The sequence below is a fragment of the Cetorhinus maximus genome, chromosome 14, assembly GCF_964194155.1.
Source record: "Cetorhinus maximus chromosome 14, sCetMax3.hap1.1, whole genome shotgun sequence".
In the NCBI taxonomy this organism is placed as follows: Eukaryota; Metazoa; Chordata; class Chondrichthyes; order Lamniformes; family Cetorhinidae; genus Cetorhinus; species Cetorhinus maximus.
In genome coordinates this window covers 49,316,230-49,338,656 of record NC_135892.1, presented here as the reverse complement: position 1 = coordinate 49,338,656, position 22,427 = coordinate 49,316,230, and the positions used below count along the sequence as shown (strand labels likewise).

General features: G+C 44.6%; 1 protein-coding gene and 1 long non-coding RNA gene across 5 annotated transcripts in view; one reads left to right on the top strand and one right to left on the bottom strand.

Moving 5' to 3' along the window:
* LOC144689640 (glycine N-acyltransferase-like) overlaps positions 1–22,427 on the bottom strand; it is a 49,686-nt gene that overhangs the window by 4,505 nt on the left and 22,754 nt on the right. For 2 of the 3 annotated variants that reach the window (XM_078556882.1, XM_078556883.1), the window contains exons 4-5: positions 13,885–14,005; positions 4,020–4,152 (exon numbers count right to left, since the gene is read on the bottom strand). In XM_078556882.1, coding sequence (XP_078413008.1) covers positions 4,020–4,152; positions 13,885–14,005 — 254 coding nt within the window. Of the gene's footprint in view, positions 1–2,580; positions 2,662–4,019; positions 4,153–13,884; positions 14,006–22,427 lie in introns of all 3 variants that reach the window. The other variant, XM_078556881.1, reaches the window with a different exon arrangement.
* LOC144689641 (uncharacterized) overlaps positions 1–22,427 on the top strand; it is a 53,930-nt gene that overhangs the window by 21,312 nt on the left and 10,191 nt on the right. The window contains exons 3-4 of one of the 2 annotated variants that reach the window (XR_013578676.1): positions 1,004–1,196; positions 14,227–15,006. This is a non-coding gene — a long non-coding RNA (uncharacterized LOC144689641). Of the gene's footprint in view, positions 1–1,003; positions 1,197–14,226; positions 15,007–22,427 lie in introns of those variants that run through there. The other variant, XR_013578677.1, reaches the window with a different exon arrangement.

Sequence of the window (22,427 nt, the reverse complement as noted above, 5' to 3'; positions counted from 1 at the left end):
CCAACTTCGCCTGTGTGTGTTCCGGATGAAGTCTCTCGATGTGTTTGGTGATTTCCCGACTAACCTTTCTCTATTTTGGTCAGTCACAAGCCAGGGACTCTAATGAGTTGGTGGTGATGTTTGACCTCTTCAGGGATGCTTTGAGGACGTCGCTAAAACATTTTCATTGTCCTCCTGCGAGTCTTCTGCCACAGCAGAGTTGAGAGTAGAGCAGTTGCTTAGGGAGTCTGGTGTCAGGCATATAAATGACATGTTCTGGTTGCATACAAAGAAAAGGGAACAATACAAGAAAGGAGAGATAGTGGAGTCATAGAACCTGGACCACAGGGTGATCAAATGATTCAACAGGAAAGGGATATAAACAGAGAGAAAGATAGAACTCATGGTTAGAGAATTGATGGATGAATACCAGAAAAAGGCAAGAATTAAGTCTCTACCCAGAGAAGTGGGTAATATTTTAATCATAACTACTGCCTTAGATGGTATTAAGAGTAGTAATATCAGTTGTTAACTGTTTTGTATGAAGTAAAACTCCAATTACCACAACCATTACTGTATAATCACCTCAATGTCTTACGTGAACTTATCCCTTAACAAAATAGCAGTAGAATCATAGAATCTTACAGCACAGAAAGGGTTATTTGATCCATCCTGCTTGTGCCAGCTCTTTGAAAGAGTCTTTCTTTGGCAGCCTTCTGGCTTGTGAGACAGTGGTTTGTGCTTTGATTGTCAACTCTGTATTAAATATTCCCTAGTGTGGCTCAGGAGTCCCATTCTAGCATGGCAGTCTCTGCCGTATTTACTGCAGATGAAGACAGCGGGCTAAGAAGGTGCAGGATTCACTAGCCTCTTATTTTCTCTGGGCTCTCTTCTCAGACAGCTGAGCTTTCCATTTCTCCTCACCTCTCCCAATCCCCATCCTGTCAGCCTCCAGAGCTTACAGCTGTTGGCGACTGTCTCCAAATTGTCAGTGCTAATGTCTGCCATCCTATCTCACTTGCAGGTGTCCTTAAAGCGGAAGTACAAATATAACCTAAGGTATATGACAGCAGCAAAGAAAAGAACAGACAAAGAATGTCAACACCAGAACGCAGCCCTGTGTGACCTTACTTCAGATCTCAAAGAGTTCTGGTTGCTCCAGCATTCACCCATCATATTGTCATGGAAAGAGGAAATCATCTCAAGGAACTTTGGTGGTCAGTCAATTTTCTTCCACAGTTTAAATAGACTACGTTTACATGGTCAAATGCCTTGGTAAGATTGATGAAGGCATTTTTAAAAATTCGATCATGGGGTGTGGGTGTCACTGGCTAGGCCAGCATTTATTGCCCATCCCTAATTGCACTTGAGAAGGTGCTGGTGAGCTGCCTTCTTGAACCGCTGCAGTCCATGTGGTGTAGGTACACCCACAGTGCTGTTAGGGAGGGAATTCCAGGATTTTGACCCAGTGACAGTGAAGGAATGATGTCATAGTGGCCTCCTTTGTTCATGGCATTTCTCTTGCAGCTGCAGAGCTGAAAAGATTATGTCAATGATAGATCTTCTAGTTCTGAAACCACACTGATTCAGGGTAGATACACTCAGTCAAGGTCTGTAGTCTGGCAAGGGCAACACAGGCAAATACTTTTCCCATGATGCTCAGCAAGAGCTGTCCAATTTGGTTCCACACTCCAGCTTTTTCCCAGTAACCATGCAAATTAGATCAGTTCAATGCATGGGTTTTTGTGGTGAAGCACTGCAATTTCTAGCAGCTGTGGGATACAAATCCACAACCAGCACAGACTGGTCTTTAATCCAGCCTTAGATTGCTTGGTCACTCTTATCACAATGATATGATTTCTAGAAAAAGTCCCAATGTCTCATGTGGCATCAGTTTTATTATTCTAAGGTTACAAATTGGTATAGATTTTCCAAAGAGTTTCTAATCAGGCATTACTGGTTAGCAATATGTTATTTGTGCCAATTTTCCCAATAGCATGCTGACAGCATCTAATTGCAAGGGATCACCTTTATTGAAATAATATGGTTAAGTTTCCAGTCCATTTTGGATCTGGTGTTGATAGTTCAGTAAGGAGAGGGGGAGTACAGAAGGGGAAGGCAGATCCAATGCTCTCTGTCTGTGGATCACCTGGCTGTTTGGGTGGAAGAATTCAGTGCAATACTCTACTGAAGAACACAAAAGGAATGTTGCTAGAAAGCAGGGCCTTTGCTAATACAATAGTGCCAGCACAGGAGATCTATTAAAATTACAGCTGGTATTGTTTTACTAGATCCTATTCACATGCAATAATGGTTACTGGGATATCACTGCATCCTAATATGATGCCCTTGCTTTTGTTTGGGAGGCAGATGGATCTTTTGTGAATTACTGCTTCAGAATAAGAGCCCCTATGAAGCATAAAACAAATTAAGATGACTCAGTAAGAAATTGTAAGCAAGGTGAGAAATAAATCGTTGGTGAACATTCCCTCCCTGAGAATTAATATTCCTGTTCTGCTTCCTCTCTCACACCACACACATTCTATCCAAAATAATAGTCGAAAGATCTCCTTCCAGTTGTCTCTCAATGATATTCTTTACCCTGTTGCTAGTAGGAGTACATGAATGTTGAAGGATTGTTCACCATTTTGAATCACTTCTTCCCCCTTTCTCCCTTCCTTCCTGTGAAAACGCTGGTCATGGTCGGGATTTAAAATTCACTGTGTATGTAAACAGTGTATTACGATCAGGTTAGGGACCAGCAACTTCTTGTTTAAGGTAGACAAAGTTTGAAATCCCAGTTACCCACTAGGAGAATAAAGCCACAATATTCCATGGTCTTAAACAACAAAATAAACTTTACTATACAAAGTCAGAAAAGTAAAACAATTTACAATATCCAGATTATACTCTAACATTCAAAATTAATGAAGTAAATATGAATTAACAGGCAAACCGGTTGAACACAAGACAGATCCCATGGATTTCTCAGCAACCCACCCATACATCAATGACCGCAGAGTCACAAAATCTTGTTAAAACTCTTCCACATGAGGGATTTCAACTCTTGAAGGTCTAGTTTTTGAATTCCCTCAAAAGCTGTTCCGACTCAGATTGCTTCAAAGACTGCTCACCTCCCAATGGTTCAATCTCTTCTCCTGAGACTGTGTCCTCTGGAATTCACAAAGCTGCTCTTTTGCCTTTCATTACCGGCACGATTCCAGCTCTTTTACAGACTGCTACCTTCACTAAACTGGCACTGTCCTGGATTGCTCTGAACTTCAGTCTCCCGGCTGCAGCGAGCTGTAAATGGTTCCCAGGGCTTCTTCTGAGCCCTAACTGCCTGACAGGGAATCAGTGACCTTGCACCACCTTCGTAGCTCTCCCAGACTTCTCTGAGCCCTAACTGCACCGAATGGCTCCCAGGGCTTCTTCTGAGCCCTAATTGCCTGACAGGGAATCAGTGACCTTGCACCACCTTCTTAGCTCCCCCGGACTTCTCTGAACCTTAACTGCACCAAATGGCTCCCAGGGTTTCTCTGTGATCTGCAAACCACACAAGGTCCAAACTGCAACTAACAACCTCTCTCAGAAAATACACAGGTAAATTGAAACCAGGGAACTTTCTTAAGCTCCAGGCATCTCCATGACAACAAAGCCTTTCAGAGTTCACTGAATTTTAAACTAATTTTACTCTAACTCCCAAAACAAAACATCTCTCTGAACTGCGCTTTTCAAGCAGTGTAGACATCACATCTCCACCTGCTGTTTTAGATCTTGCCATTCTAGCTGTTAATTCCTTAAGTCAATGTGACCCCAAACTTTTAAGTGTAATAGATTCCAAACTGCTTTAGTTGCATTTATCCCATTTCCTACAGTTAATCTTTAATCTTCCCAGAATTAAAAATTACCTCTAAAATATTAACATGAACCATGAACTAAATATTTGTAACATCCCACCATTCTGGTGCAGAAAGCTGGAGCATTTGAGAGAATAATACTGCTTGTAAGTTAATGTGCTTCAGAAAGTTAGTGCCTACCTTTCTGGGGTGATGTCATGCAAGTCCTTTGGATCTTCAAGTATCATTGCACAGACACGGTTTGAAATGCTGACTGTGAATTTTTTGCAAGCTGCAACATCCTTCACCAGTTCAAGAAAACTTATATCAATCCCTTAAGAGAAATAAAATAGGAACTTGAGTAATTGCTCTTCAGGCAGTACAAGAGCTGCAATTCAATCTTGGAGATCAAAGACATCATAATCATAACTGTCACTGACCTCATCTCCTCTGGAGATATTCCCCCCACTCCTCAAACCTCATAGACCCCAACCCCACAGAGCTTGTTTCTACCTCCTTCCCAAGATTCATAAACAGGACTACCCTGCTAGACCTATTGTTTCATCCTATTCCTGCCCCACTGAACTGATTTTCTGACTTCTATTTTTCTCCCCTTGTCCAGTTGCTTCTCACCCATATCTGTGATTCCATCACTTAAACAGTTTCCAGGCCCTGTCTCCTCTTCACCATGGATGTCCAATCTCTCTACACCTCCATCCCCCACCAGGGTAGTCTGAGGGATCTCCACTTCTTCCTTGAACGGAGGCCCAACCAGTCTCCATGCACCACCACCTACCTTCATCTGGTTGAACTTATTTTCATATTGAACAATTTCTCCTTTTAATCCCAATCACTTCCTCCAAGTAATAATTGTTGCTATGAGTACCTGCAAGGATCCTAGTTATGCCTGCTTTTTTGTATATGTGGAACATTCCCTGTTCCAGTCCTAGTCAGGCAGTCTCCCTCACCTCTTTTTCCAGTATATTAATGACTATCAATGCTGCTTCCTACTCTCGATTTGAACTAGAAAGTTGAATCAACTTTGTGTCCAATTTCCACCCTTTTCTTGCCTTCACATGGTCCATCTCCAAATCTTCCCTTTCTCATATCTGGCGATATGTTATCAACCAAAATTCACTATTAGCCCACTGAGCTCCATAACTACCTTGTCTATGCTTCCTCAGACCGTGATTCCTGTCAGGACTCCGTTCTATTCTCCCTCTTCCTTTGTCACATCTGTTCTGATAATGTAATTTTCCATACCAGCACTTCTGCTATGCCTTCCTTTGCCTTCAACCAAGGGTTCACTCTGAGCATGCTTGACAGGGCCCTCGAGCATCTGTGTCCCATTTCCCACACTTCTGCTTTCACCCTTTCCTCATCCTCCCAGAATCATGATAGGGTTCCCCTTGTCCTTGCTTTCCACCCCACCAGCTTTCATATTGGATGGGTCATCCTCTGCCATTTCTGCCACCTCCAGCATGATGCTACCACTAAATACATTTTCCCCTTCCCTTTCAGCATTCCGAAGGGACCATTCCCTCTGCAACATCATGGTCCAATATCTCCCCTATTACCTCCTCCCTCCTCACCGTCCGAGGCCCCAAACACTCCTTCCAGGTGAAACAGTGATTTATTTGTACTTTCAATTTAATATACTGTGTTTGCTGCTCACGATGCGGTCTGCATTACATTGAGGAGACCAAACACAGATTGGGTACCACTTTGCAGGACACCTCCATGCAGTTTCTAGTTGCTTGCCATTTTAATTCTCCATCTTTCTCTCACTTTGATCTCCCTGTCTACGGTTTTCCAACGAAGCTCAATGCAAGCTAGAGAAACAGCACTCCATCTTTTGATCAGGCACTTTACAGCCTTTCAGACTCAACATTGAGTTCAACAATTTCAGACCGCAACCCCTGCCGCCATTTTGTTTCCTTTTTCTTTGCCAGATTTGGTTTTACTCTTATTTCTCTCTCTTTTCTTGCTTTCGGACAACAGCTGTTTGGCATTCTGCCATTCATACCTCCTTTAGACGCATATTTTGTTTCTTGTCCCATTGCCACTCCCTTTGGCCTTGCATCATCAACTTTTTTGTCTCGTACCTTCCATCCTATCACAGACTTTACCCTTTGTTTTTTTTTCTGACTCCCCCATCACTTGCTTAAAACCTATTACATTTTAACTTTTCCCAGTTCTTATGAAAGATAATTGGCCTGAAGGTTACTCTCTCTATTTATGCTGCCTTACCTGCTCAGCATTTTCAGCATTTTCTGTTTTTATTTCAGATTTCCAGCATCTGCAGTATTTTGGTTTTATACCAAAATCATAGCTTCCTTGCAGGTCAACAGAATCCCTTTTATAATTGGTAAGAGCATTATTTTGAAGACAACACTGGAACACAAGTTCTGTAAAGCCATTCTTACAATACCATCTTTCACCCTATTAACTGTGTTACCTGTATTACCCTATACTCTAAAGTCAAAATCTATCCAATTGTCACCAAAGAGAACTGATGAATTAGAAAATTAGTAAGTACATGGACTGAGCACTTGTATGACAATAAATTGAGATTTCCTTGATTAATACTTTGACCAAAGCATTTCCATCTGCTAATGCAGAATAAAATGAGAGCAAGTGTGTCCTATCATCTTGCCCCAATTAAATAATGAAACCCTGTGAAATGATTCTAACCATGTAATCTAGCTTCAACATGTTGTGAAATAACCAAACCCATTTAGATTTGAACCCACTGTGTCTTCGTAATTCTGACTGGGCTTAAATACTGTCCTGCTTTTAGCTGTCACATCATTCCTGCTGGCTTTTGGTGGGAGACAGTCAATAGCAACAACAACTTATATTTATATAATACATTTAACATAATGAAACATCCCAAGATGCTTCACAGGAGCACAAAGTATGACACTGAGCCACATAAGCATATATTTCGTAAGCTGATCAAAAGCTTGGTCAAAGAGGTAGACTTTAAGAAGTGTCTTAAAGGAGGAAAGTGAGGTACAGAGACAGAGAGCTGTAAGGAGGGAATTCCAGAGCTTTGGGCCTAAGGCAACTAAAGGCATAGTCACCAATGGTGGAGCAGTTATAGCTCCTTAAAGCACAAGAGGCCATAATTAGAGGAGCACAGATATCTTGGAGTGTTGTGGGTTTGGAGAAGATTACAGAGATATGGAGGGGCAAGGCCATAGAGGGATTTGTAAACAAGGATGAGAACTTTAAAATCAAGATATTGTTTGACTGGGAGCCAATGTAGGCACAGGGATGATAAGGGAACAGGACTTACTCCAGGTTAAAACATGAGCAGCAGCATTTTGGATGGCCTCAAGTTTACAGAGGGTAGAATATGGGACATTAACCACCCTCATTAGATTGATTCAGCAGCCCCTGATGAGCTGAGAGGCAATGTTGAGCGATGTTCTGGAGGTGGAAGTAATGGTTCTTAGTAATGGCACAAATGTGTGGTCAGAAGCTCATTTCAGGATCAAATGTGATACCAACGTTGTGAACAGACTGACTTCATCTCAGGCTGTTGCACGTTGGTAGCTAAGGGATGGAGTCTGGGGCACGAAACCTGGGTCATTTTAACTTCTGAACCTCATTTGCATTTCTCCGGATTGGAAATATTGAAGACATTGTTTCTTGTTTCCACCCCAGACTCCATCCCTTACTTCCACCTCCGGAACATCGCTCAACGTTGCCTCTCAGCTCATCAGGGGCTGCTGAATCAATCTAATGAGGGTGGTTGATGTCCCATATTCTACCCTCTGTAAACTTGAGGTCATCCAAAACGCTGCTGCCCATGTCTTAACCTGGAGTAAGTCCTGTTCCCTTATCATCCCTGTGTCTACATTGGCTCCCAGGTTTTGTGCTCAGCTGTCAACAGGGGCTTCTTGCCTGCCCACCCTGAATAAGGCCCCAGTTAAAATTGGGATAAAGAGTTATCTCACCTGTGTTTTGTTGATGCTCATTAAAAATTAATTGCTGATTCCTACATCTCTGAGAAATAGATTTTAGTTGCTAACACCAACGATAGAGAAAGAGAGGCACACGTTTGTGCATCCATTGCTAGTGTGTTTTCTTCATTTTTTTTTAAATGAGCAAGTTGAATTTTAAAGTAAATAGTTTCCGTGAGGAAAGCAAGCTGCAGGGGACCAGGCACATGCTCAGTCGGTGCCTGATGATCTGCCTCTGGAGTCGTCCGCAACGCAGCAGGTGCAGGAAATGCAGTGTGCGGGAGCATCTGGGGGAGATACATGAGGCTATGCTTGGCTTGGTCTCCATAGTGGAAGAGTCTACGCGGACGATCGCCAAAGCAATGAACCACATGTCCAAGCGCCATGCGTCCTCCATGGAGAGTGGCGACTCTCGTGGAGAGGCTCCTCCAGGAGACCCATCATGGCATCCTGGAGATGCGCTCTGACCAGCAAGCCCTCACACCTGCATTGACCTCAGCTGGTCAGTGCCAGTGTGGGAGATGGCCTGGGCATCAAGTTTCCCAGCTCGGTGCCCATCCATCCACGGTGAGCAGGGAGGTCTGAAGCGACCTCATGTCGGCGCAGCAGCTGCCTGGCGGTTCTGCGGGTAGCCCTCGGCGCTCTAGATGAGGGCGGCAGCTCCTCCGCCCCTCTCCCAGTGACCGTAGCATCTGGTGAGGCTGCGACAACTGGGGAGATGGCAGCTGTAGAACTGGCAGCTCCCTCCCAGGCGGAGCCAGCACTGGCTTCATGGGCCAGAGGACGATCGCCAAGGTCATCGAGGCCAACAGGACAGCAGAGTGAGCAGACTGTCTCAGATGCCACTCCCAGCGATGGGGCAGCACCAAGACGTAGCACCCAGAAACAAAAACATAAGGCACCTTAGACACACCACAGGTTTTTCATTGGTGTTTTTGTGTTGGCCTGAGATGAGGTCCTTATGATTCATTTTGTTTGGTAACACTATTTGCTTTTTTTTTGGAATAAGTTGGTTTCCGTGACAGGATAAATTCAGATATGTCACCATGGCTGAGGGTGCCTCTTCTGCATGTGTATGGTTTCTAAAACTGTAATGAGTGCTTGGTTGGACATTCAGCTTTATTAACAAGGCCCTTAGCGACTATTCCTAACCTGGCAGATTTTGCACTTAGGTGTCGAGTATGGGGCCTACAGCCCACCTTGTCCTGGTGGTCCATCTGTGGTGTGCTAGCTTAAGGTTCGTTGCATTAAAGCCTCCCGGGTGTCCCTGCCTCCCTGGAGTATGCCCAGGTCAGCGTCTACCCCCTCAGCATTTCCCTGTGCGTGCTCATCCTCAGGCTCACTTCTGGACTCATCGTGTGCAGCCGCAGCCACTGCGTCGACGTCTTCATCGTCCACTGCGTCCCACCTTTCCAGCGCAAGATTGTGGAGAGCGCAGCATGCAACCACTATCACCGAGACACGATCTGGGGGGTACTGGAGTGTGACCTCTGAGCGGTCCAGGCAATGGAAGCGCATCTTGAGAAGACCTATGGTTCTGTCCAATACAGCCCTTGGTGGAGGCGTGGCTCCAATTGTACCACTGCTCAGCTTCTGTTTTTGGATGGCGGAGAGGCGTTTGAGGGGATAGCCCTTGTCACCCAGCAGCCATCCATCCAGCCGGGCTGAAGCACTGAAGAGCCCTGGCACCTGGGAGTGTCTGAGGATGTAGGTGTCGTGGGACCTGCCTGGCTACCTTGCACAGACTTGTAGAATCAGCATCCTGTGATCACACACTATCTGCACGTTCATGGAGTGGAAGCCCTTCCTGTTGACGAAGGCACCGGGCTCACCTGCTGGCGCCTTGATGGCCACATGTGTGCAGTCTATTGCACCCTGGACACGGGGGAAGCCAGCAATGGCCGTGAAGCCTCTGGCTCGCTGTGTCTGGCTTGCCTGGTCCAAACAGTAATGGATGAAGGTTAATGCACGCCTGAACAGAGCGTCTGTAACCTGCTTAACACAAGTGAGCACAGCCGATTGGGAGATACCGCAAAGATCACCCACCAATCCCTGGAAGGAGCCAGAGGCATAGAAGTTGAGGGCAGCTGTGACCTTCAGATCCACTGGCATGGGGTGTCCACCCACACAGTTAGTGGAGATCTCAGGCTCTATCATCTGGCAGATATAGTTGACTGTCTCCGTTGAAAGTCGGAGCCTCCTTCGGCACTGCACCTCAGACATATTGAGGTAGCTGCTTCGCCGCCTGTATACCCTGGCAGCAGGATAGTGGCATCTTCTGCAGCCCCTTCCACCTTGGAGTACCTCTTGGCCCTGCACCCCTTGTACCTGCAACTGTCCTCCCAAAGGTGGCTCCCCTGGAGGCTGAATGTGCACTCTTGGCCGCCTCCCCCTTCTAGCCCTCCCTTCCTCCTCAGAGGAGGTGCCTCCAGTGAACAGTTCAGCTCCCATTCCCAGGCTAAGGGAAGGCTTCCTGAAACCTGCAGGCCCAGAAAAGATTACACACTGCAGAGTGTTGACCTGAGGGTTAAGAATCCAGGTAAAGCAGCTGGAATGCATTTTGAAGTACTGCAGATCACACAGGCAAGTTTCAAAAACTTTCAGAAATAAATGTATGACTGTGCACACTCATGACCCCAGTGAGCCCTTTTATCCCGCCCATGGAAGAGGTTAATACAAATGTGTCCTACCCGCCTGCCCGTTGTGCCCTACGCCGAGCCGAAATCACACAGGTGCTGAAAAATCGGCGTTGATTGGCACCTCAAGGGACTTAAGTGGCCCGTTAATTAATGGCGGGCACGTGTCAGACATCATCACGTGCCCGCCCAGCAAAATACCACAATGGCACACGGTGACGTAGGGACACTCGCCCGACGTCACCGCACGTCATTTTACGTGCGGACGTGCAGGGCCCGCCCCCGCACGCCAAAGGGAAAAGTCAGCCCACTGAGTACTTCATGGATTATGTGGCTTGAGCTCAGGGAAGTTGTATTTGAAAGCAAATAGTTTCCTTGAGGAAGCAAGCTGAGGGTGAAGGGGCCTCTGATCTCTTGCTATCTAATTTGCTTCTAGAGGGTAGAATGAGGGAGAATGGATGAAAGATTAAAGATAAAGCTGTCCTCTACTTTTTCTTCAAATGATTTAGAAAACAATTAAATGAGCTGCTAGATTCAAAAAGCAAATATTCAATCACTGCAACTGAATGAATGTTTGATAATGCAATTGGCAAATAAAATACTGCTGGTACCATGGGCACTCCCTGTCTCTGCCTGCTCCTCCAGCGACTGTAAAGTACCCTCACCACTGTGCCCTGGGACACTAGCCAATGTTCGAATTCCCACTGAGGTGCTAGTATCTGCGCTGGTGCCTGTCTTGCAGAAATGGTGTGATGCTGGTGAGACTTCAGGCCCCTCAGGTGTGAGAGGGGGCCTTTGCTGCTCCTCCTCCCGGCCCTGCTCTGATGATGCTGAAAGGAAGAACAAGGACAGTGGATCAGTTAACGTGGAGACAATGTCAAAGTGCATCCCTGTCCCCCAGATCATTATGCGCTCATCCTTCCATAAGCAATGGTCAAGCCATGTTGCAAAATTAAATCAATTAACAGTCAGCACTGCTATGGCTGTTGGGAGAACAATGCTGACCTCACTGTTGGGCATAAATACCTGGCTGTGGCACCCCAGCCTCACCGACACCAGTGGACCTGGGCGCATGGCGAGCAGGGCCTCCTACTCGAAACGGCTAAGAATGGCGATCTGCGCCTGGCCGCTGCCAGTCCTCGCACACTCTGCCGTGTTATGACCATTCTTCTGAAAATGAGAGATGAGCATTGATTAGTGAAAATTGCACATGGACTCTCTTAGCACACGGCCCACCCCAACCAGAGTGGGACATATCAGGGCTCCTGTGTCTCCTCACCCAGCTGCTGCCAAACACTCACACAAAGATGCTAGGCCTGCTCCACATCCCACCCCCCCTCCTTGGACACATGCTGCCTACATCACATTTGGCACTACACGGTATGTCTTTCTATAGCAAGGAGGCGCAAGCACGTGGAGCGCAGAGCGCAGCAGATAGTTCGTTGCCATGCCACCTTGAAGCTCCCCTCCCAGCATGTCATCACCCTGACTTGGACATGTCCTGGAGTTCAAACACAGCGTCTAGGTGCAGCTCCTCCAGGTTGCCCCCAAACCAGTCATGTGGGACTCAGTGTAACACATGCTGTGGGGGCAATACACATCTCTTCATCACCCTCTCAGGGTGACCTCGGCATGGGCAGTGTCTGCTTGCCCACCCAGCAAAAGACAAATGCCGTCAATGATTCAATGCAGTCCCTACACTCAGACTTGTGGGGGGGCCGGGGGTACAGCAGGGGGGTAAGCCGACCTGCTGGGTTAAATGCCCAATGCCAACATGGTACTCACCGTGCCAGACGCAACAAGTCGTTGAAGCGCTTGCGACACTGGATCCAGGTGCGCCGCACCACGTCGCGGGAGCTCACCACCTCCGCCACCTCCTCCCAGGCATATTTCGTCATGTGGGGGCGGCCACCTCCTCTCATCCTGGGGAAGCAGCACCTCCCGCCGTGCTGCCACTTCCTTGAGGAGGGCAGTAAGGCAGTCATCCGAGAAACAAGAGGCACACTGGCCCCCCTGCCCTACCCTCCTGGCCTGTCCTGCAAAGGCTGCCAGTGCTTCTGATCAACAGGCCACCGGGTCGCCGTTGGACCCGGCGGACAATGCACTCCCGCCGCCTCCCACCCACTCCCACTATCCTTGGGAGTCGGGCATTACGTTGGGCAGACTTTAACTGCCTGCGTCTGCTCCTGCTCCGCCGCACCCCCCTCCGCCAAGCAGAAAATTCAGCCCAGTGTCACAAGTCTCTGTAAAAATATCTAAGAACTGGAGCGCTAGGGTGAAATATTTTTGAAATGCTACAACTGCATTTCACTCTTTTTGCCCATCTGACCCGAGCTGTTTAAAACAAAAACAGGTTGGTCTTCTACAGGTAAGTGCAATGCTCCAACCATTATTTATTTATATTTTAAAATGATTGTTGGGAACAGTAATGCTGAAATTAATATATTTACAAAGTTCTACATATTATACTTGGTATTGGTATTGCAGCTCAGATTGAGTGAATTCACTCGCAGGTCAGAGAAATTCACCAGTTTTTTGTAGGTCAGGGTCAGGTGAACTAATTTGTTCCATACGGGTAAGAAAAAAAATCATTTATAGGTTACAATTGGGAGAATCATTAGCTATTCCCAAGTCACTCTCCTGTTACCAATGGTACTGCCAGTAGTGGAATCAAATAATATTTCTTGTGAAGTGAGTTGTTAGACACAACTAGGAAGGTGAAACTGGAAGCACATCAAAGTCACAAGTAAGTATTTGGAAGCTTGAAAAAAATTGAATAAGGTAAGTTTTAATAACAACAGATGTGTTGAAATGGGAAATGAAACTTTTCATAACAGGCATAACAGGAATGGAACTTATAAAAGTATATGTGACATAGTATATTGCAAATATATATAATATATATTCATTCAAGTACCATAAAATATAGTGTACAAGTTATTCATTAACATAGGTTAATTTTTAAAAAGTTTGTTCTCCAGATGTGGGTGACACTAGCAAGGCTATATTCATTGTCCATCTCTAGCTGCCCTGAGAAGGTGAACCAATGCAGTCCTCAGAATAGCTAATGAATTCTCCCAATTGTAACCTATAAATGAATTTTTTTTCCTTACCCGTAAGGAACAAATTAGTTCACCTGATGATAGAAGGTAGGTTTGCCGAGTCACAGAGCTGCATAGTGGCTTTTGTCTTGGTGCAATGTAAAGATTTTATAGAACAGCTAGTGTACAATCAATGCTGCAATATTTCAAATAATGAACCCATTGTTACAATATTTAAGATGTGTCATTATTGCATTTATATATAAACTTACATTTTATATGTAAAATTATAAATGTGATGGGGAAGGTGAAAGAGAAGAGTTTATAGATTGACAATTATTATGATGGCAAAGATCTTTGTATGAAATGTTACATAAATTCAGTTACAGGTATTTTACTCTCTCTGTATACACCGTACCTCCAAGTATGAAACAGGTTGCCCAGTTGACAACATTGTCATCCATTAGAAGATTGCACAAACTACCCTGATCTTTGGAAAACACTGTAATTGTACGGTCAGTGAGATTGGATGTTTTTTCCTATAGAGCAGAGAATAAAAGCAAGACAAAATTGTGATTGATTATTCCATCTAATAAACTAAAGGGAAAATTCTTCCTCATCAATCTTCCATCTTTTACTTTAAAAAAAGACAAATTTTAATTCATATGTATAGTCCCTCTCCTCACCTTACTAATTCAGCTTTCATGGTAAGTATGGCAGTTTATGTGACAACATAGTAACTGTGTGGTTGTCATTTAAGGACAGATCAGGCTGGGCTGCAAGGTCTTCCAACTTTGCTGAGGCTGCCAACACTCATTTGAGGTAATGGGTACGAAAGATGGACACTACAGTTGCCTGTGGAACCACAGCCCAAAAGAAGATCTTCAGTGGAGGAGCTGAGAAAAGGATGTGATATATAAATAGTGCTGCACATGAAGAGCCTGAAGTATAGAGTTGGTGAAAAACAAAGAGGCAGAACACACAGCAAAATAGACAAAGGAGAATGAATTGGGTTATTGGCATAACTAGTTTGCATTAGGTCAGGAAGACAGTAAAACATGATGGTGTTGTAAATCAGTATAGATTATTTGGCAGCATTGTATTGATGTGCTAAACTATGAAGTGGGAAAGAGATGGCTTAGTTTGTGTGTTTCCTACTTGATGCTTGGGAAGATGCTTTCCACAAGCATGGAAGAATCAATCTCCTGATTGCCCTTATGCACCTCTTATTTGCTCTGTGAGCTCACTTATACAGCCTCACCCGAGGACACCCATAACATGAAAGAATATAAATAAACAGGTAGGAAAATAATGAATTATTGATATCCCACACCTCTTATTTGTTAGCCAAGTATTTTCAAAATGAGAATGCTTTAGTTTTGCTCTTGGACCTGTTAAATTAAAGTTCGGGGAAGGGGAACTGGGTGACTCAAGAGTTATAAGTGATCTTGGCATTGTGTGCCTGAAATGGGAAGAATGTAATTTAATTTTAAGAAACCCAGAAAGCTTTGTGGGATCCATCCTGCCCCATGTCCTAATATATTCTATTATTTGCATTTGTATTTAATTTTTATTCATTCGTGGGATCTGGACATCACTGGCCAGGCCAGCATTTATTGCCCATCCCTAATTGCCCTTGAGAAGGTGGTGGTGAGCTGCCTTCTTGAACTGCTGCAGTCTGTGTTGTAGGAACACCCATAGTGCTTTTAGGGAGGGAGTTACAGGATTTTTTCCCAGCTGTAGTGAAGGAATGCCAATATAGCTCCAAGTCAGGATGGTGTGTAACTTGGGAGATGGTGGCGTTCCCATGCATCTGCTGCCCTTGTTCTTCTAGATGGTAGAGGTTGTAGTTTAGAAGGTACTGTTAAAGGAGCCTTGATGAATTGCATTTTGTAGATGGTACACACTGCTGCCATTGTGCATTGGTGGTGGAGGGAGTGCCAATCAAGCGGGCTGCTTTGCCCTGGTGTTGAGCTTCTCGTTGGAGCTGAATTCATCCAGGTAAATGGAAAGTATTCCATCATTTTCCTGACTTGTGCCTTGTAGATGATGGACAGGCTTTGGGGAGTCAGGAGGTGAGTTACTTGCTGCAGAATTCCCAGCCTCTGATCTGCTCTTGCAGCCAGAGTATTAATATGGCTGGTCCAATTCAGTTTCTGGTCAATGGTAACCCCAGGAAGTTCATAGTGGGGGATTCAGCAACGGTAACATCCTTGAATGTCAAGGGGAGGTGGTTAGATTCTCTCTTGTTCAAGATGGTCATTGCCTGGCACACCGCACATCAGCCCAAGCTTGAATATTGTCCAGGTCTTGCTGCATGTGGACACGGACTGTTTCAGTATCTGAGGAGTCTCAATTGGACAATGTTCAACACCAATTATCCACAAATATCCCCATCTTATAATGGAGAAAGGGTCATTGATGAAACAGTTGAAGATGGTTAGGTCTAGGTCCCTACCCTGAGGAACTCCTGCAGTGATGTCCCAGGACTGAAATGATTGACCTCCAACAACCACAACCATCTTCCTTTATGCTAGGTATGACTCTAACCAGCGGAGAGTTTTACCCCCGATTCCTATTGACTTCACTTTTGCTAGGGCTCCTTGATGCCACAATCTGTTAAATGCTGCCTTGACGTCAAGGACAGTCACTCTCTCCTCACCTCTGGAGTTCAGCTCTTTTGTCCATGTTTGGACTAATGCTGTAACGAGGTCAGGAGCTGAATGGCCCTGGCAGAACCCAAACTGAGTGTCAGTGAGCACCTTTTTACTGAGTAAGTGCCACTTGATAGCACTATTGATGACCCCCTCGATCACTTTGCTGATGATCGAGAGTATACTGATAGGGCGGTAGTTGGCCGGGTTGGATTTGTCCTGCTTTTTGTGGACAGGACATACTTGGGCAATTTTCCACATTGCTGGGTAGGTACCAGTGTTATCGATGTATTGGAACAGCTTGGCTAGGGGGCGCTAGTTCTGGAGCACATCTACAGTACTATTGCCTGAATATTGTCAGGGCCCATAGCCTTTGCTGTATCCAGTGCCTCCAGCCCTTTCTTGGTATCATGTGGAGTGAATCAAATTGACTGAAGACTGGCATCTGTGATGCTGAGGACCTCCAGAGGAGGCTGAGATGGATCAGCCACTCGGCACTTCTGGCTGGTTTGTTGCGAATGCTTCAGCCTTGTCTTTTGCACTGATCTGCTGAGCTCTGATGGAGATATTTGTGGAGCCTCCTCCTCCAGCGAGCTGTTTAATTGTCCACCACCATTCACGACTGGATGTGGCAGGACTGCAGAGCTTAGATATGATCCATTGCTGTGGGATCACTTAGCTCTGTCCATCGCATGCTGCTTATGCTGTTTAGCATGCATGTAATCCTGTGTTGTAGCTTCACCAGTTGACACCTCATTTTTAGGCATGCCTGATGCTGCTCCTAACATGCCCTCCTGCATTCTTCAATGAACAAGTGTTCATCCCCTTTTTAAAAATTTTTAAAAATTTTTTTTCCACTTATTTTCATTTGTATTCATTTGTTCATTGTTTTGTCCCCATTTTTGTCCCTATTTTCCATCCTTTTTCCCCAACCACCACCCCCTCCTCCCCAAAAAGAGACATCTGTTACTTGTTCCATGTTGTTCTTTCAGATTGCTCACCCTTGATCTGCTATTAACACATTCTGCTTTCTTACTTTTATGCCACTATCAGTACCTCCTTTAGCCCTTACCACTATCATTAACACTCTTTTTGTCCATGACATCTTTGTCAATCTCTCCTTAGCTCCCACCTATCGCTGGCCTTCTCTCCAGCTTCACCTGCTCCATCCCCCTTAAACAGTATAAATTTCATCACATTTCTACTTCTCTTTAGCTCTGAAGAAGGGTCATATAGACTCAAAATGTTAACTTTGTTTCTCTCTCCACAGATACTGAGTTTTTCCAGCATTTTTTGTTTTTATTTCATCTCTCAGCCTGATGGTAATGGTAGAGTGGGGAATATGCCAGGCCACAAGGTTACAGATTGTGGTTATATATAATTCTGCTGCTGCTAATGGGCCACAGCAACTCATGGATGCCCAGTTTTAAGTTGCTAGGTCTGCTTGAAATCTGTCCCATTTAGCATGATTGTAGTGCCTCACAATGCAATGGAGGGCATCCTCAGTGTGAAGACAGGACTCTGTTTCTACATAGACTGTGCCGTGGTCATGCCTATCAATACTGGACAGATGCATCTGTGACAGGTATATCGGTGAAGACTAGATCAAGTAGGTTTTTTTCCTTTGTTGGTTCCCTCACCACCAGCTGTAGATGCAGTCTGGCAGCTATATCTAATTATTTCTGTATTACCTTAGAATCATGGAATAATACAGCACAGGAAGTGGCCATTCAGCCCATTGTGCCTGTGCCGATTCTTTTCGTAGAACTATCCAATTAACCCGCTTCCCTAAATTTATTCTTTCATGGGTGTGGGCGTCACTGGCAAGACAAGGCAAACATTTGTTGTCTGTCCCTAATTGCCCTTGAACTGCATGGCTTACCAGGTTATTTCAGAGGACAAGTTAAGAGTCAGCCACATTGTTTGGGTCTGGAGTTACATGCAAGGACAGCAGATTTCCTTCCGTAAAGGAGATTAGTGAAACAGATGGGTTTTTACAACAATCAATGATAGTTGCATGGTCGCCATTACTGAGACTCACTTTTAATTCCAGATTTTATTAATTGAATTTAAATTTCACCAACTGCCATGGTGGGTTTGAACACGTCCCCACAGCATTATCCTGGGTATCCTGAGTACGAGTCGAGTGACATTATCACTATGCCACAGTCTCTCCCTACTCCTTCCCTGTAGTCCTGTAAACGTTTTCCCCCTCAAGTATTTCTAATTCTATTGAATGTTACTATTGAATCTCCTTCCACCACCCTTTCAGACACTATATTCCAAATCATCATAACTCATTGATTTACACAATGTTTCCTCATGTCATGTTTAGTTCTTTTACCAATCACCTTAAATCCATGTCGTCTGGTTACTCACCCTTCTACCACTGGATACAGTTTCTCTTTATTTACTCTATCAAAACTATTCTGATTTTGAACACCTCTATCAAAAATCCTCTTAAAACTTTTTTTGCTCAAAGGGTAACAACCCCAGCTTCTCTAACCTATCCAAATAACTAAAATCCCTCATTCCTTATACCATTTTAGTAAATCTCTTTGGCACTCTCTCCAAGGTCTTGACTAATACTATCCAGAAAGCCTGGTGAAGGATAAAACAGGAACCAATATTTATACACTTTTATTCAGAGATACACATTACAAATCATCGCCTCAAACTCATAACCCAGTTCCTGTCTGTTCCTATCTATTTGAGCCCAAGTGAATCCCTAGTTAATGTCCACCACCTGCATTCAATTAAACACAATTAATATACAACTAACATTAAGAAGGATGTCAAAGTCTGCTGCCCAGAATTTAACACAATACGCCAGCTGAAGCCTAACCAGCAGTTTATAAAAGGTTTGGCAATAACTTACTTGTTTTTGTATTCAATTTCTCTATTAATAAAGCTAATGATCCCCTAAGCTTTTTTAAACAGCCTTCTCAACTTGTCCTGCCGCCTTCTAAGATTCATGTACATGCACCCCAGGTCTCTGTTACTGCACCACCTTTAACATTGAATCATTAGTTCATAATGCCTCTCTTCATTCTTCCTACCAAAAATGTAGCACTTCACATTTCTCCGTGTTAAATCTTATCTGCCATGTGCCTGCCCAGTTCACCAGTCTATGCCCTTCTGAAGTCTGTTACTGTCCTCCTCGTTGGTTTACTAGATTTTCAAGACTTGAATCATCTATAAACTTTAAAATTACGTCCTGTATACCCAAGTTAAGGTCATTAATCTCTGGCTGGAAAATCTGCTTAGCCAATGTTGTAACTCTGATGTCACTGTCCCTTTCATCCACCTCAGAGGTCTTTTGTGTGGTACTTTGTAAGTCTATGTACATACCATCAACTTCATTACCCTCATCAACCCTCTCCATTATGTCAAGGAATTATGTCTTTTCATATGAATTTTGAGCTAAACAATGAAACCATCTACATCCTGGCAGATGGAGTTTAATTTGGACAAGTGTGAAGTCATCCACTTGAGATGTGTGTGTCTTGGAGGGGATGCAGTGCAGATTCACCAGAATACAGGTAATACTGGGCAAAAAGGGTTTAATTATGAGGACAGGCTGTGTGGACAAGGCTTGTATTCCCTAGGATATAAAAGATTAAAGGGTGATTAATTGAGGTGTTTAAGATGATTAGTGGAATGGTACCATTGTGGTAATGTTATTGGACAAGTAATCCAGAAACCCAAGGGAACCAATGCTCTGGAGACACCAGGGCAACAGCGAATTTAAAATTTCAATGTATAAATCTGGAATAAAATGCTAGTCTTGTTCATAATGATCATGAAACAAACTATCAGATTGTTGTAAAACCCCATTTGATTCACTAATGTACTTCAGGGGAGGAAATCCACCAAGCTAACCTGGTCTAGCCTTCATGTCACTTCAGACCCGCAGCAATGCTGTTGACTCTTAACTGCCTTCTGAAATGGTCTAGCAACTCACTGAGTTGAATAAAACTGCTGCAGAAAAGTCAAATAAGAATAAAACCAGACAGACCTGCCAACGTGGACCTAGACACCAGAAATGACAAAGTTATACCCTGCCCAGTTGATCCTGCAGAATCCTCATTAACATCTGGGGACTTATGCCAAAATTGGGACAGCTGTCCCACAGACTTAGTCAAGCAACAGTCTGACATAGTCTCACCGAATCAAAACCTTACAGCCAATGTCTCAGACTCCACCATTACCAGCCCTGGGTATGTCCTCTTCCACATAGAAATGGCTGCACAGTGGTGTATATCGGGATGGATTGGTCCCAGGAGCCCTCAACATTGACTTCGGACCACCTCCTGCTGATTACCACCTACCGCCCACCCTCAGTATTAGAATGAGTGATCACCACAGAGTCCTTATGGAGACAAAGTCCCGTCATCACACCGGAAACACCCTGCATCGTGTCATGTGGCACTACTGTGCCAAATGGAATAGTATCAGAACAGACCTAGCAGCTTAAAACTGGACATTTATGAGATGCTGTGGGCCATCAGTAGCAGTAAATTGTCTTCAACCATAATCTGTAAATTCACAGCCTGGCATATCCCTCACTCACATTACCATCAAGCCAAGGACCAACCTTGGTTCTATGAGGAGTGGAGGAGAGAATGCCATGAGAAGCACCAGGCATACCTAAAAATGAGATGCCAACCTCATGAAGCTACACAGGACTACATGTATGCTAAACAGTGAATCAAATCAAAGCTCTGCAGTCCTACCACATCCAGTTGTGACTGGTGATGGATAATTAAACAACTAACTAGAGGAGGAGGCTCCAAAAACAACCATACCCTCAAATCATGTTGAATTAGCTCCAGGCCTCATTATAGCATTGGTTCGAATATGCTGTCAGGATCCCCGTAGAGATCGATAACTTTTAAAAAGAAATTCGAACATCCCATTAACAGCTGAAAGAATGACATGCCAAGATTTCATGTTTTAAGATTTCTACTATAACAAACAGATTAAAAGGTATTGCCTAAACACAATTGTTGTAGGCAACTTTAAACTACAAAACACAAATTTCTCCTTTTATTTTTAACACAACTGAAAAATCCACTTCATAGGTATACTTTACGCAATCGCTTAAGTCACCATTCGATTCCCCAGACCTAGTCCAAAGTGATTCTTAGCTCCTGGGGTTTACTTCTGTTTCTTTCCTTTCCCAGCCTGATAACTTTTAACACTAGAATTATCTTTCATGGTGAGGGTTGTTCCTGGGGATTTTCCCTCTAGTGCAAGCTAGGCAAATCTTCCAGCCTCATTTAAAATCCTTGTGAATTTGGCCTTTTCAATCTGAGTGCGAGCTCCCACCGGCATTCCTGTGTGGTGAACCATAGAGACTTTAGGCCTCTAGCTGCTCCCTCCCAGGATAAGAGAGCGCGAGGAGAGCAGCGGAGACACGGGATAAGAGAGCGTGAGGAGAGCAGCGGAGACACGGGATAAGAGAGCGCGAGGAGAGCAGCGGAGACACGTGATAAGAGAGTGCGAGGAGAGCGGCGGAGACACGCGATAAGAGAGCGCGAAGACATACCTTATAGTTAAGAAGCCTTAGTTGTCAGCGGTACTAGCATTCAATAAACACAATATATTGTAGCGTACATAGAAATGAAGTAATTAAAGTAAATTAAATGACATAAGTTAGAATGGCGGGCAGGTGTTTTGCAGCTGTGAGATGTGGGAGCTTTTGGATGCCAAGGCGATTCATGACAAACACATCTGCAGGAAGTGTAAGCAGCTTGAGGAATTCCAGATCAGGATTATTGATCTGGAAGCAGAAATGCACACACTGCGCAACATAAGGGAGGAAGAGAAATACCTGGATACTTTGTTCCAGAAAGCAGTCGCACCTCTTAGAAGAGAGTCATCTGTTTTGGTCAGCAGTGAAGGACAGCAGTATGTGACCATCAGTGAGGCAGGTAATGGGACCGACCAGACAGTAGTGGAGGAGCCTCAGACTTTGCAATTATCAAACTGGTTTAAGGTGCTCAACCTGTGTGGATGGAAGCGAAGTCTGCAAGGTGGATGAGCTGGCTGGCCATGGCACTGTGGTACAGGAAGCCATTCAAGTGGGGGGAACAAAAAGGAATGTAGTGGTAGTAGGGGATAGTATAGTGAGGGGGATTGACACTGTTCTCTGCAGCAAAGAGCAAGAGTCCAGATGTCTATGTTGCCTGTCCAGTGCCAGGGTTTGGGACATATGCTCAGGGCTGGAGAGGAACTTGCAGTGGGAGGGGGAGGATCCAGTTGTTGTGGTCCATATAGTTGCCAATGACATAGGTAGAACTAG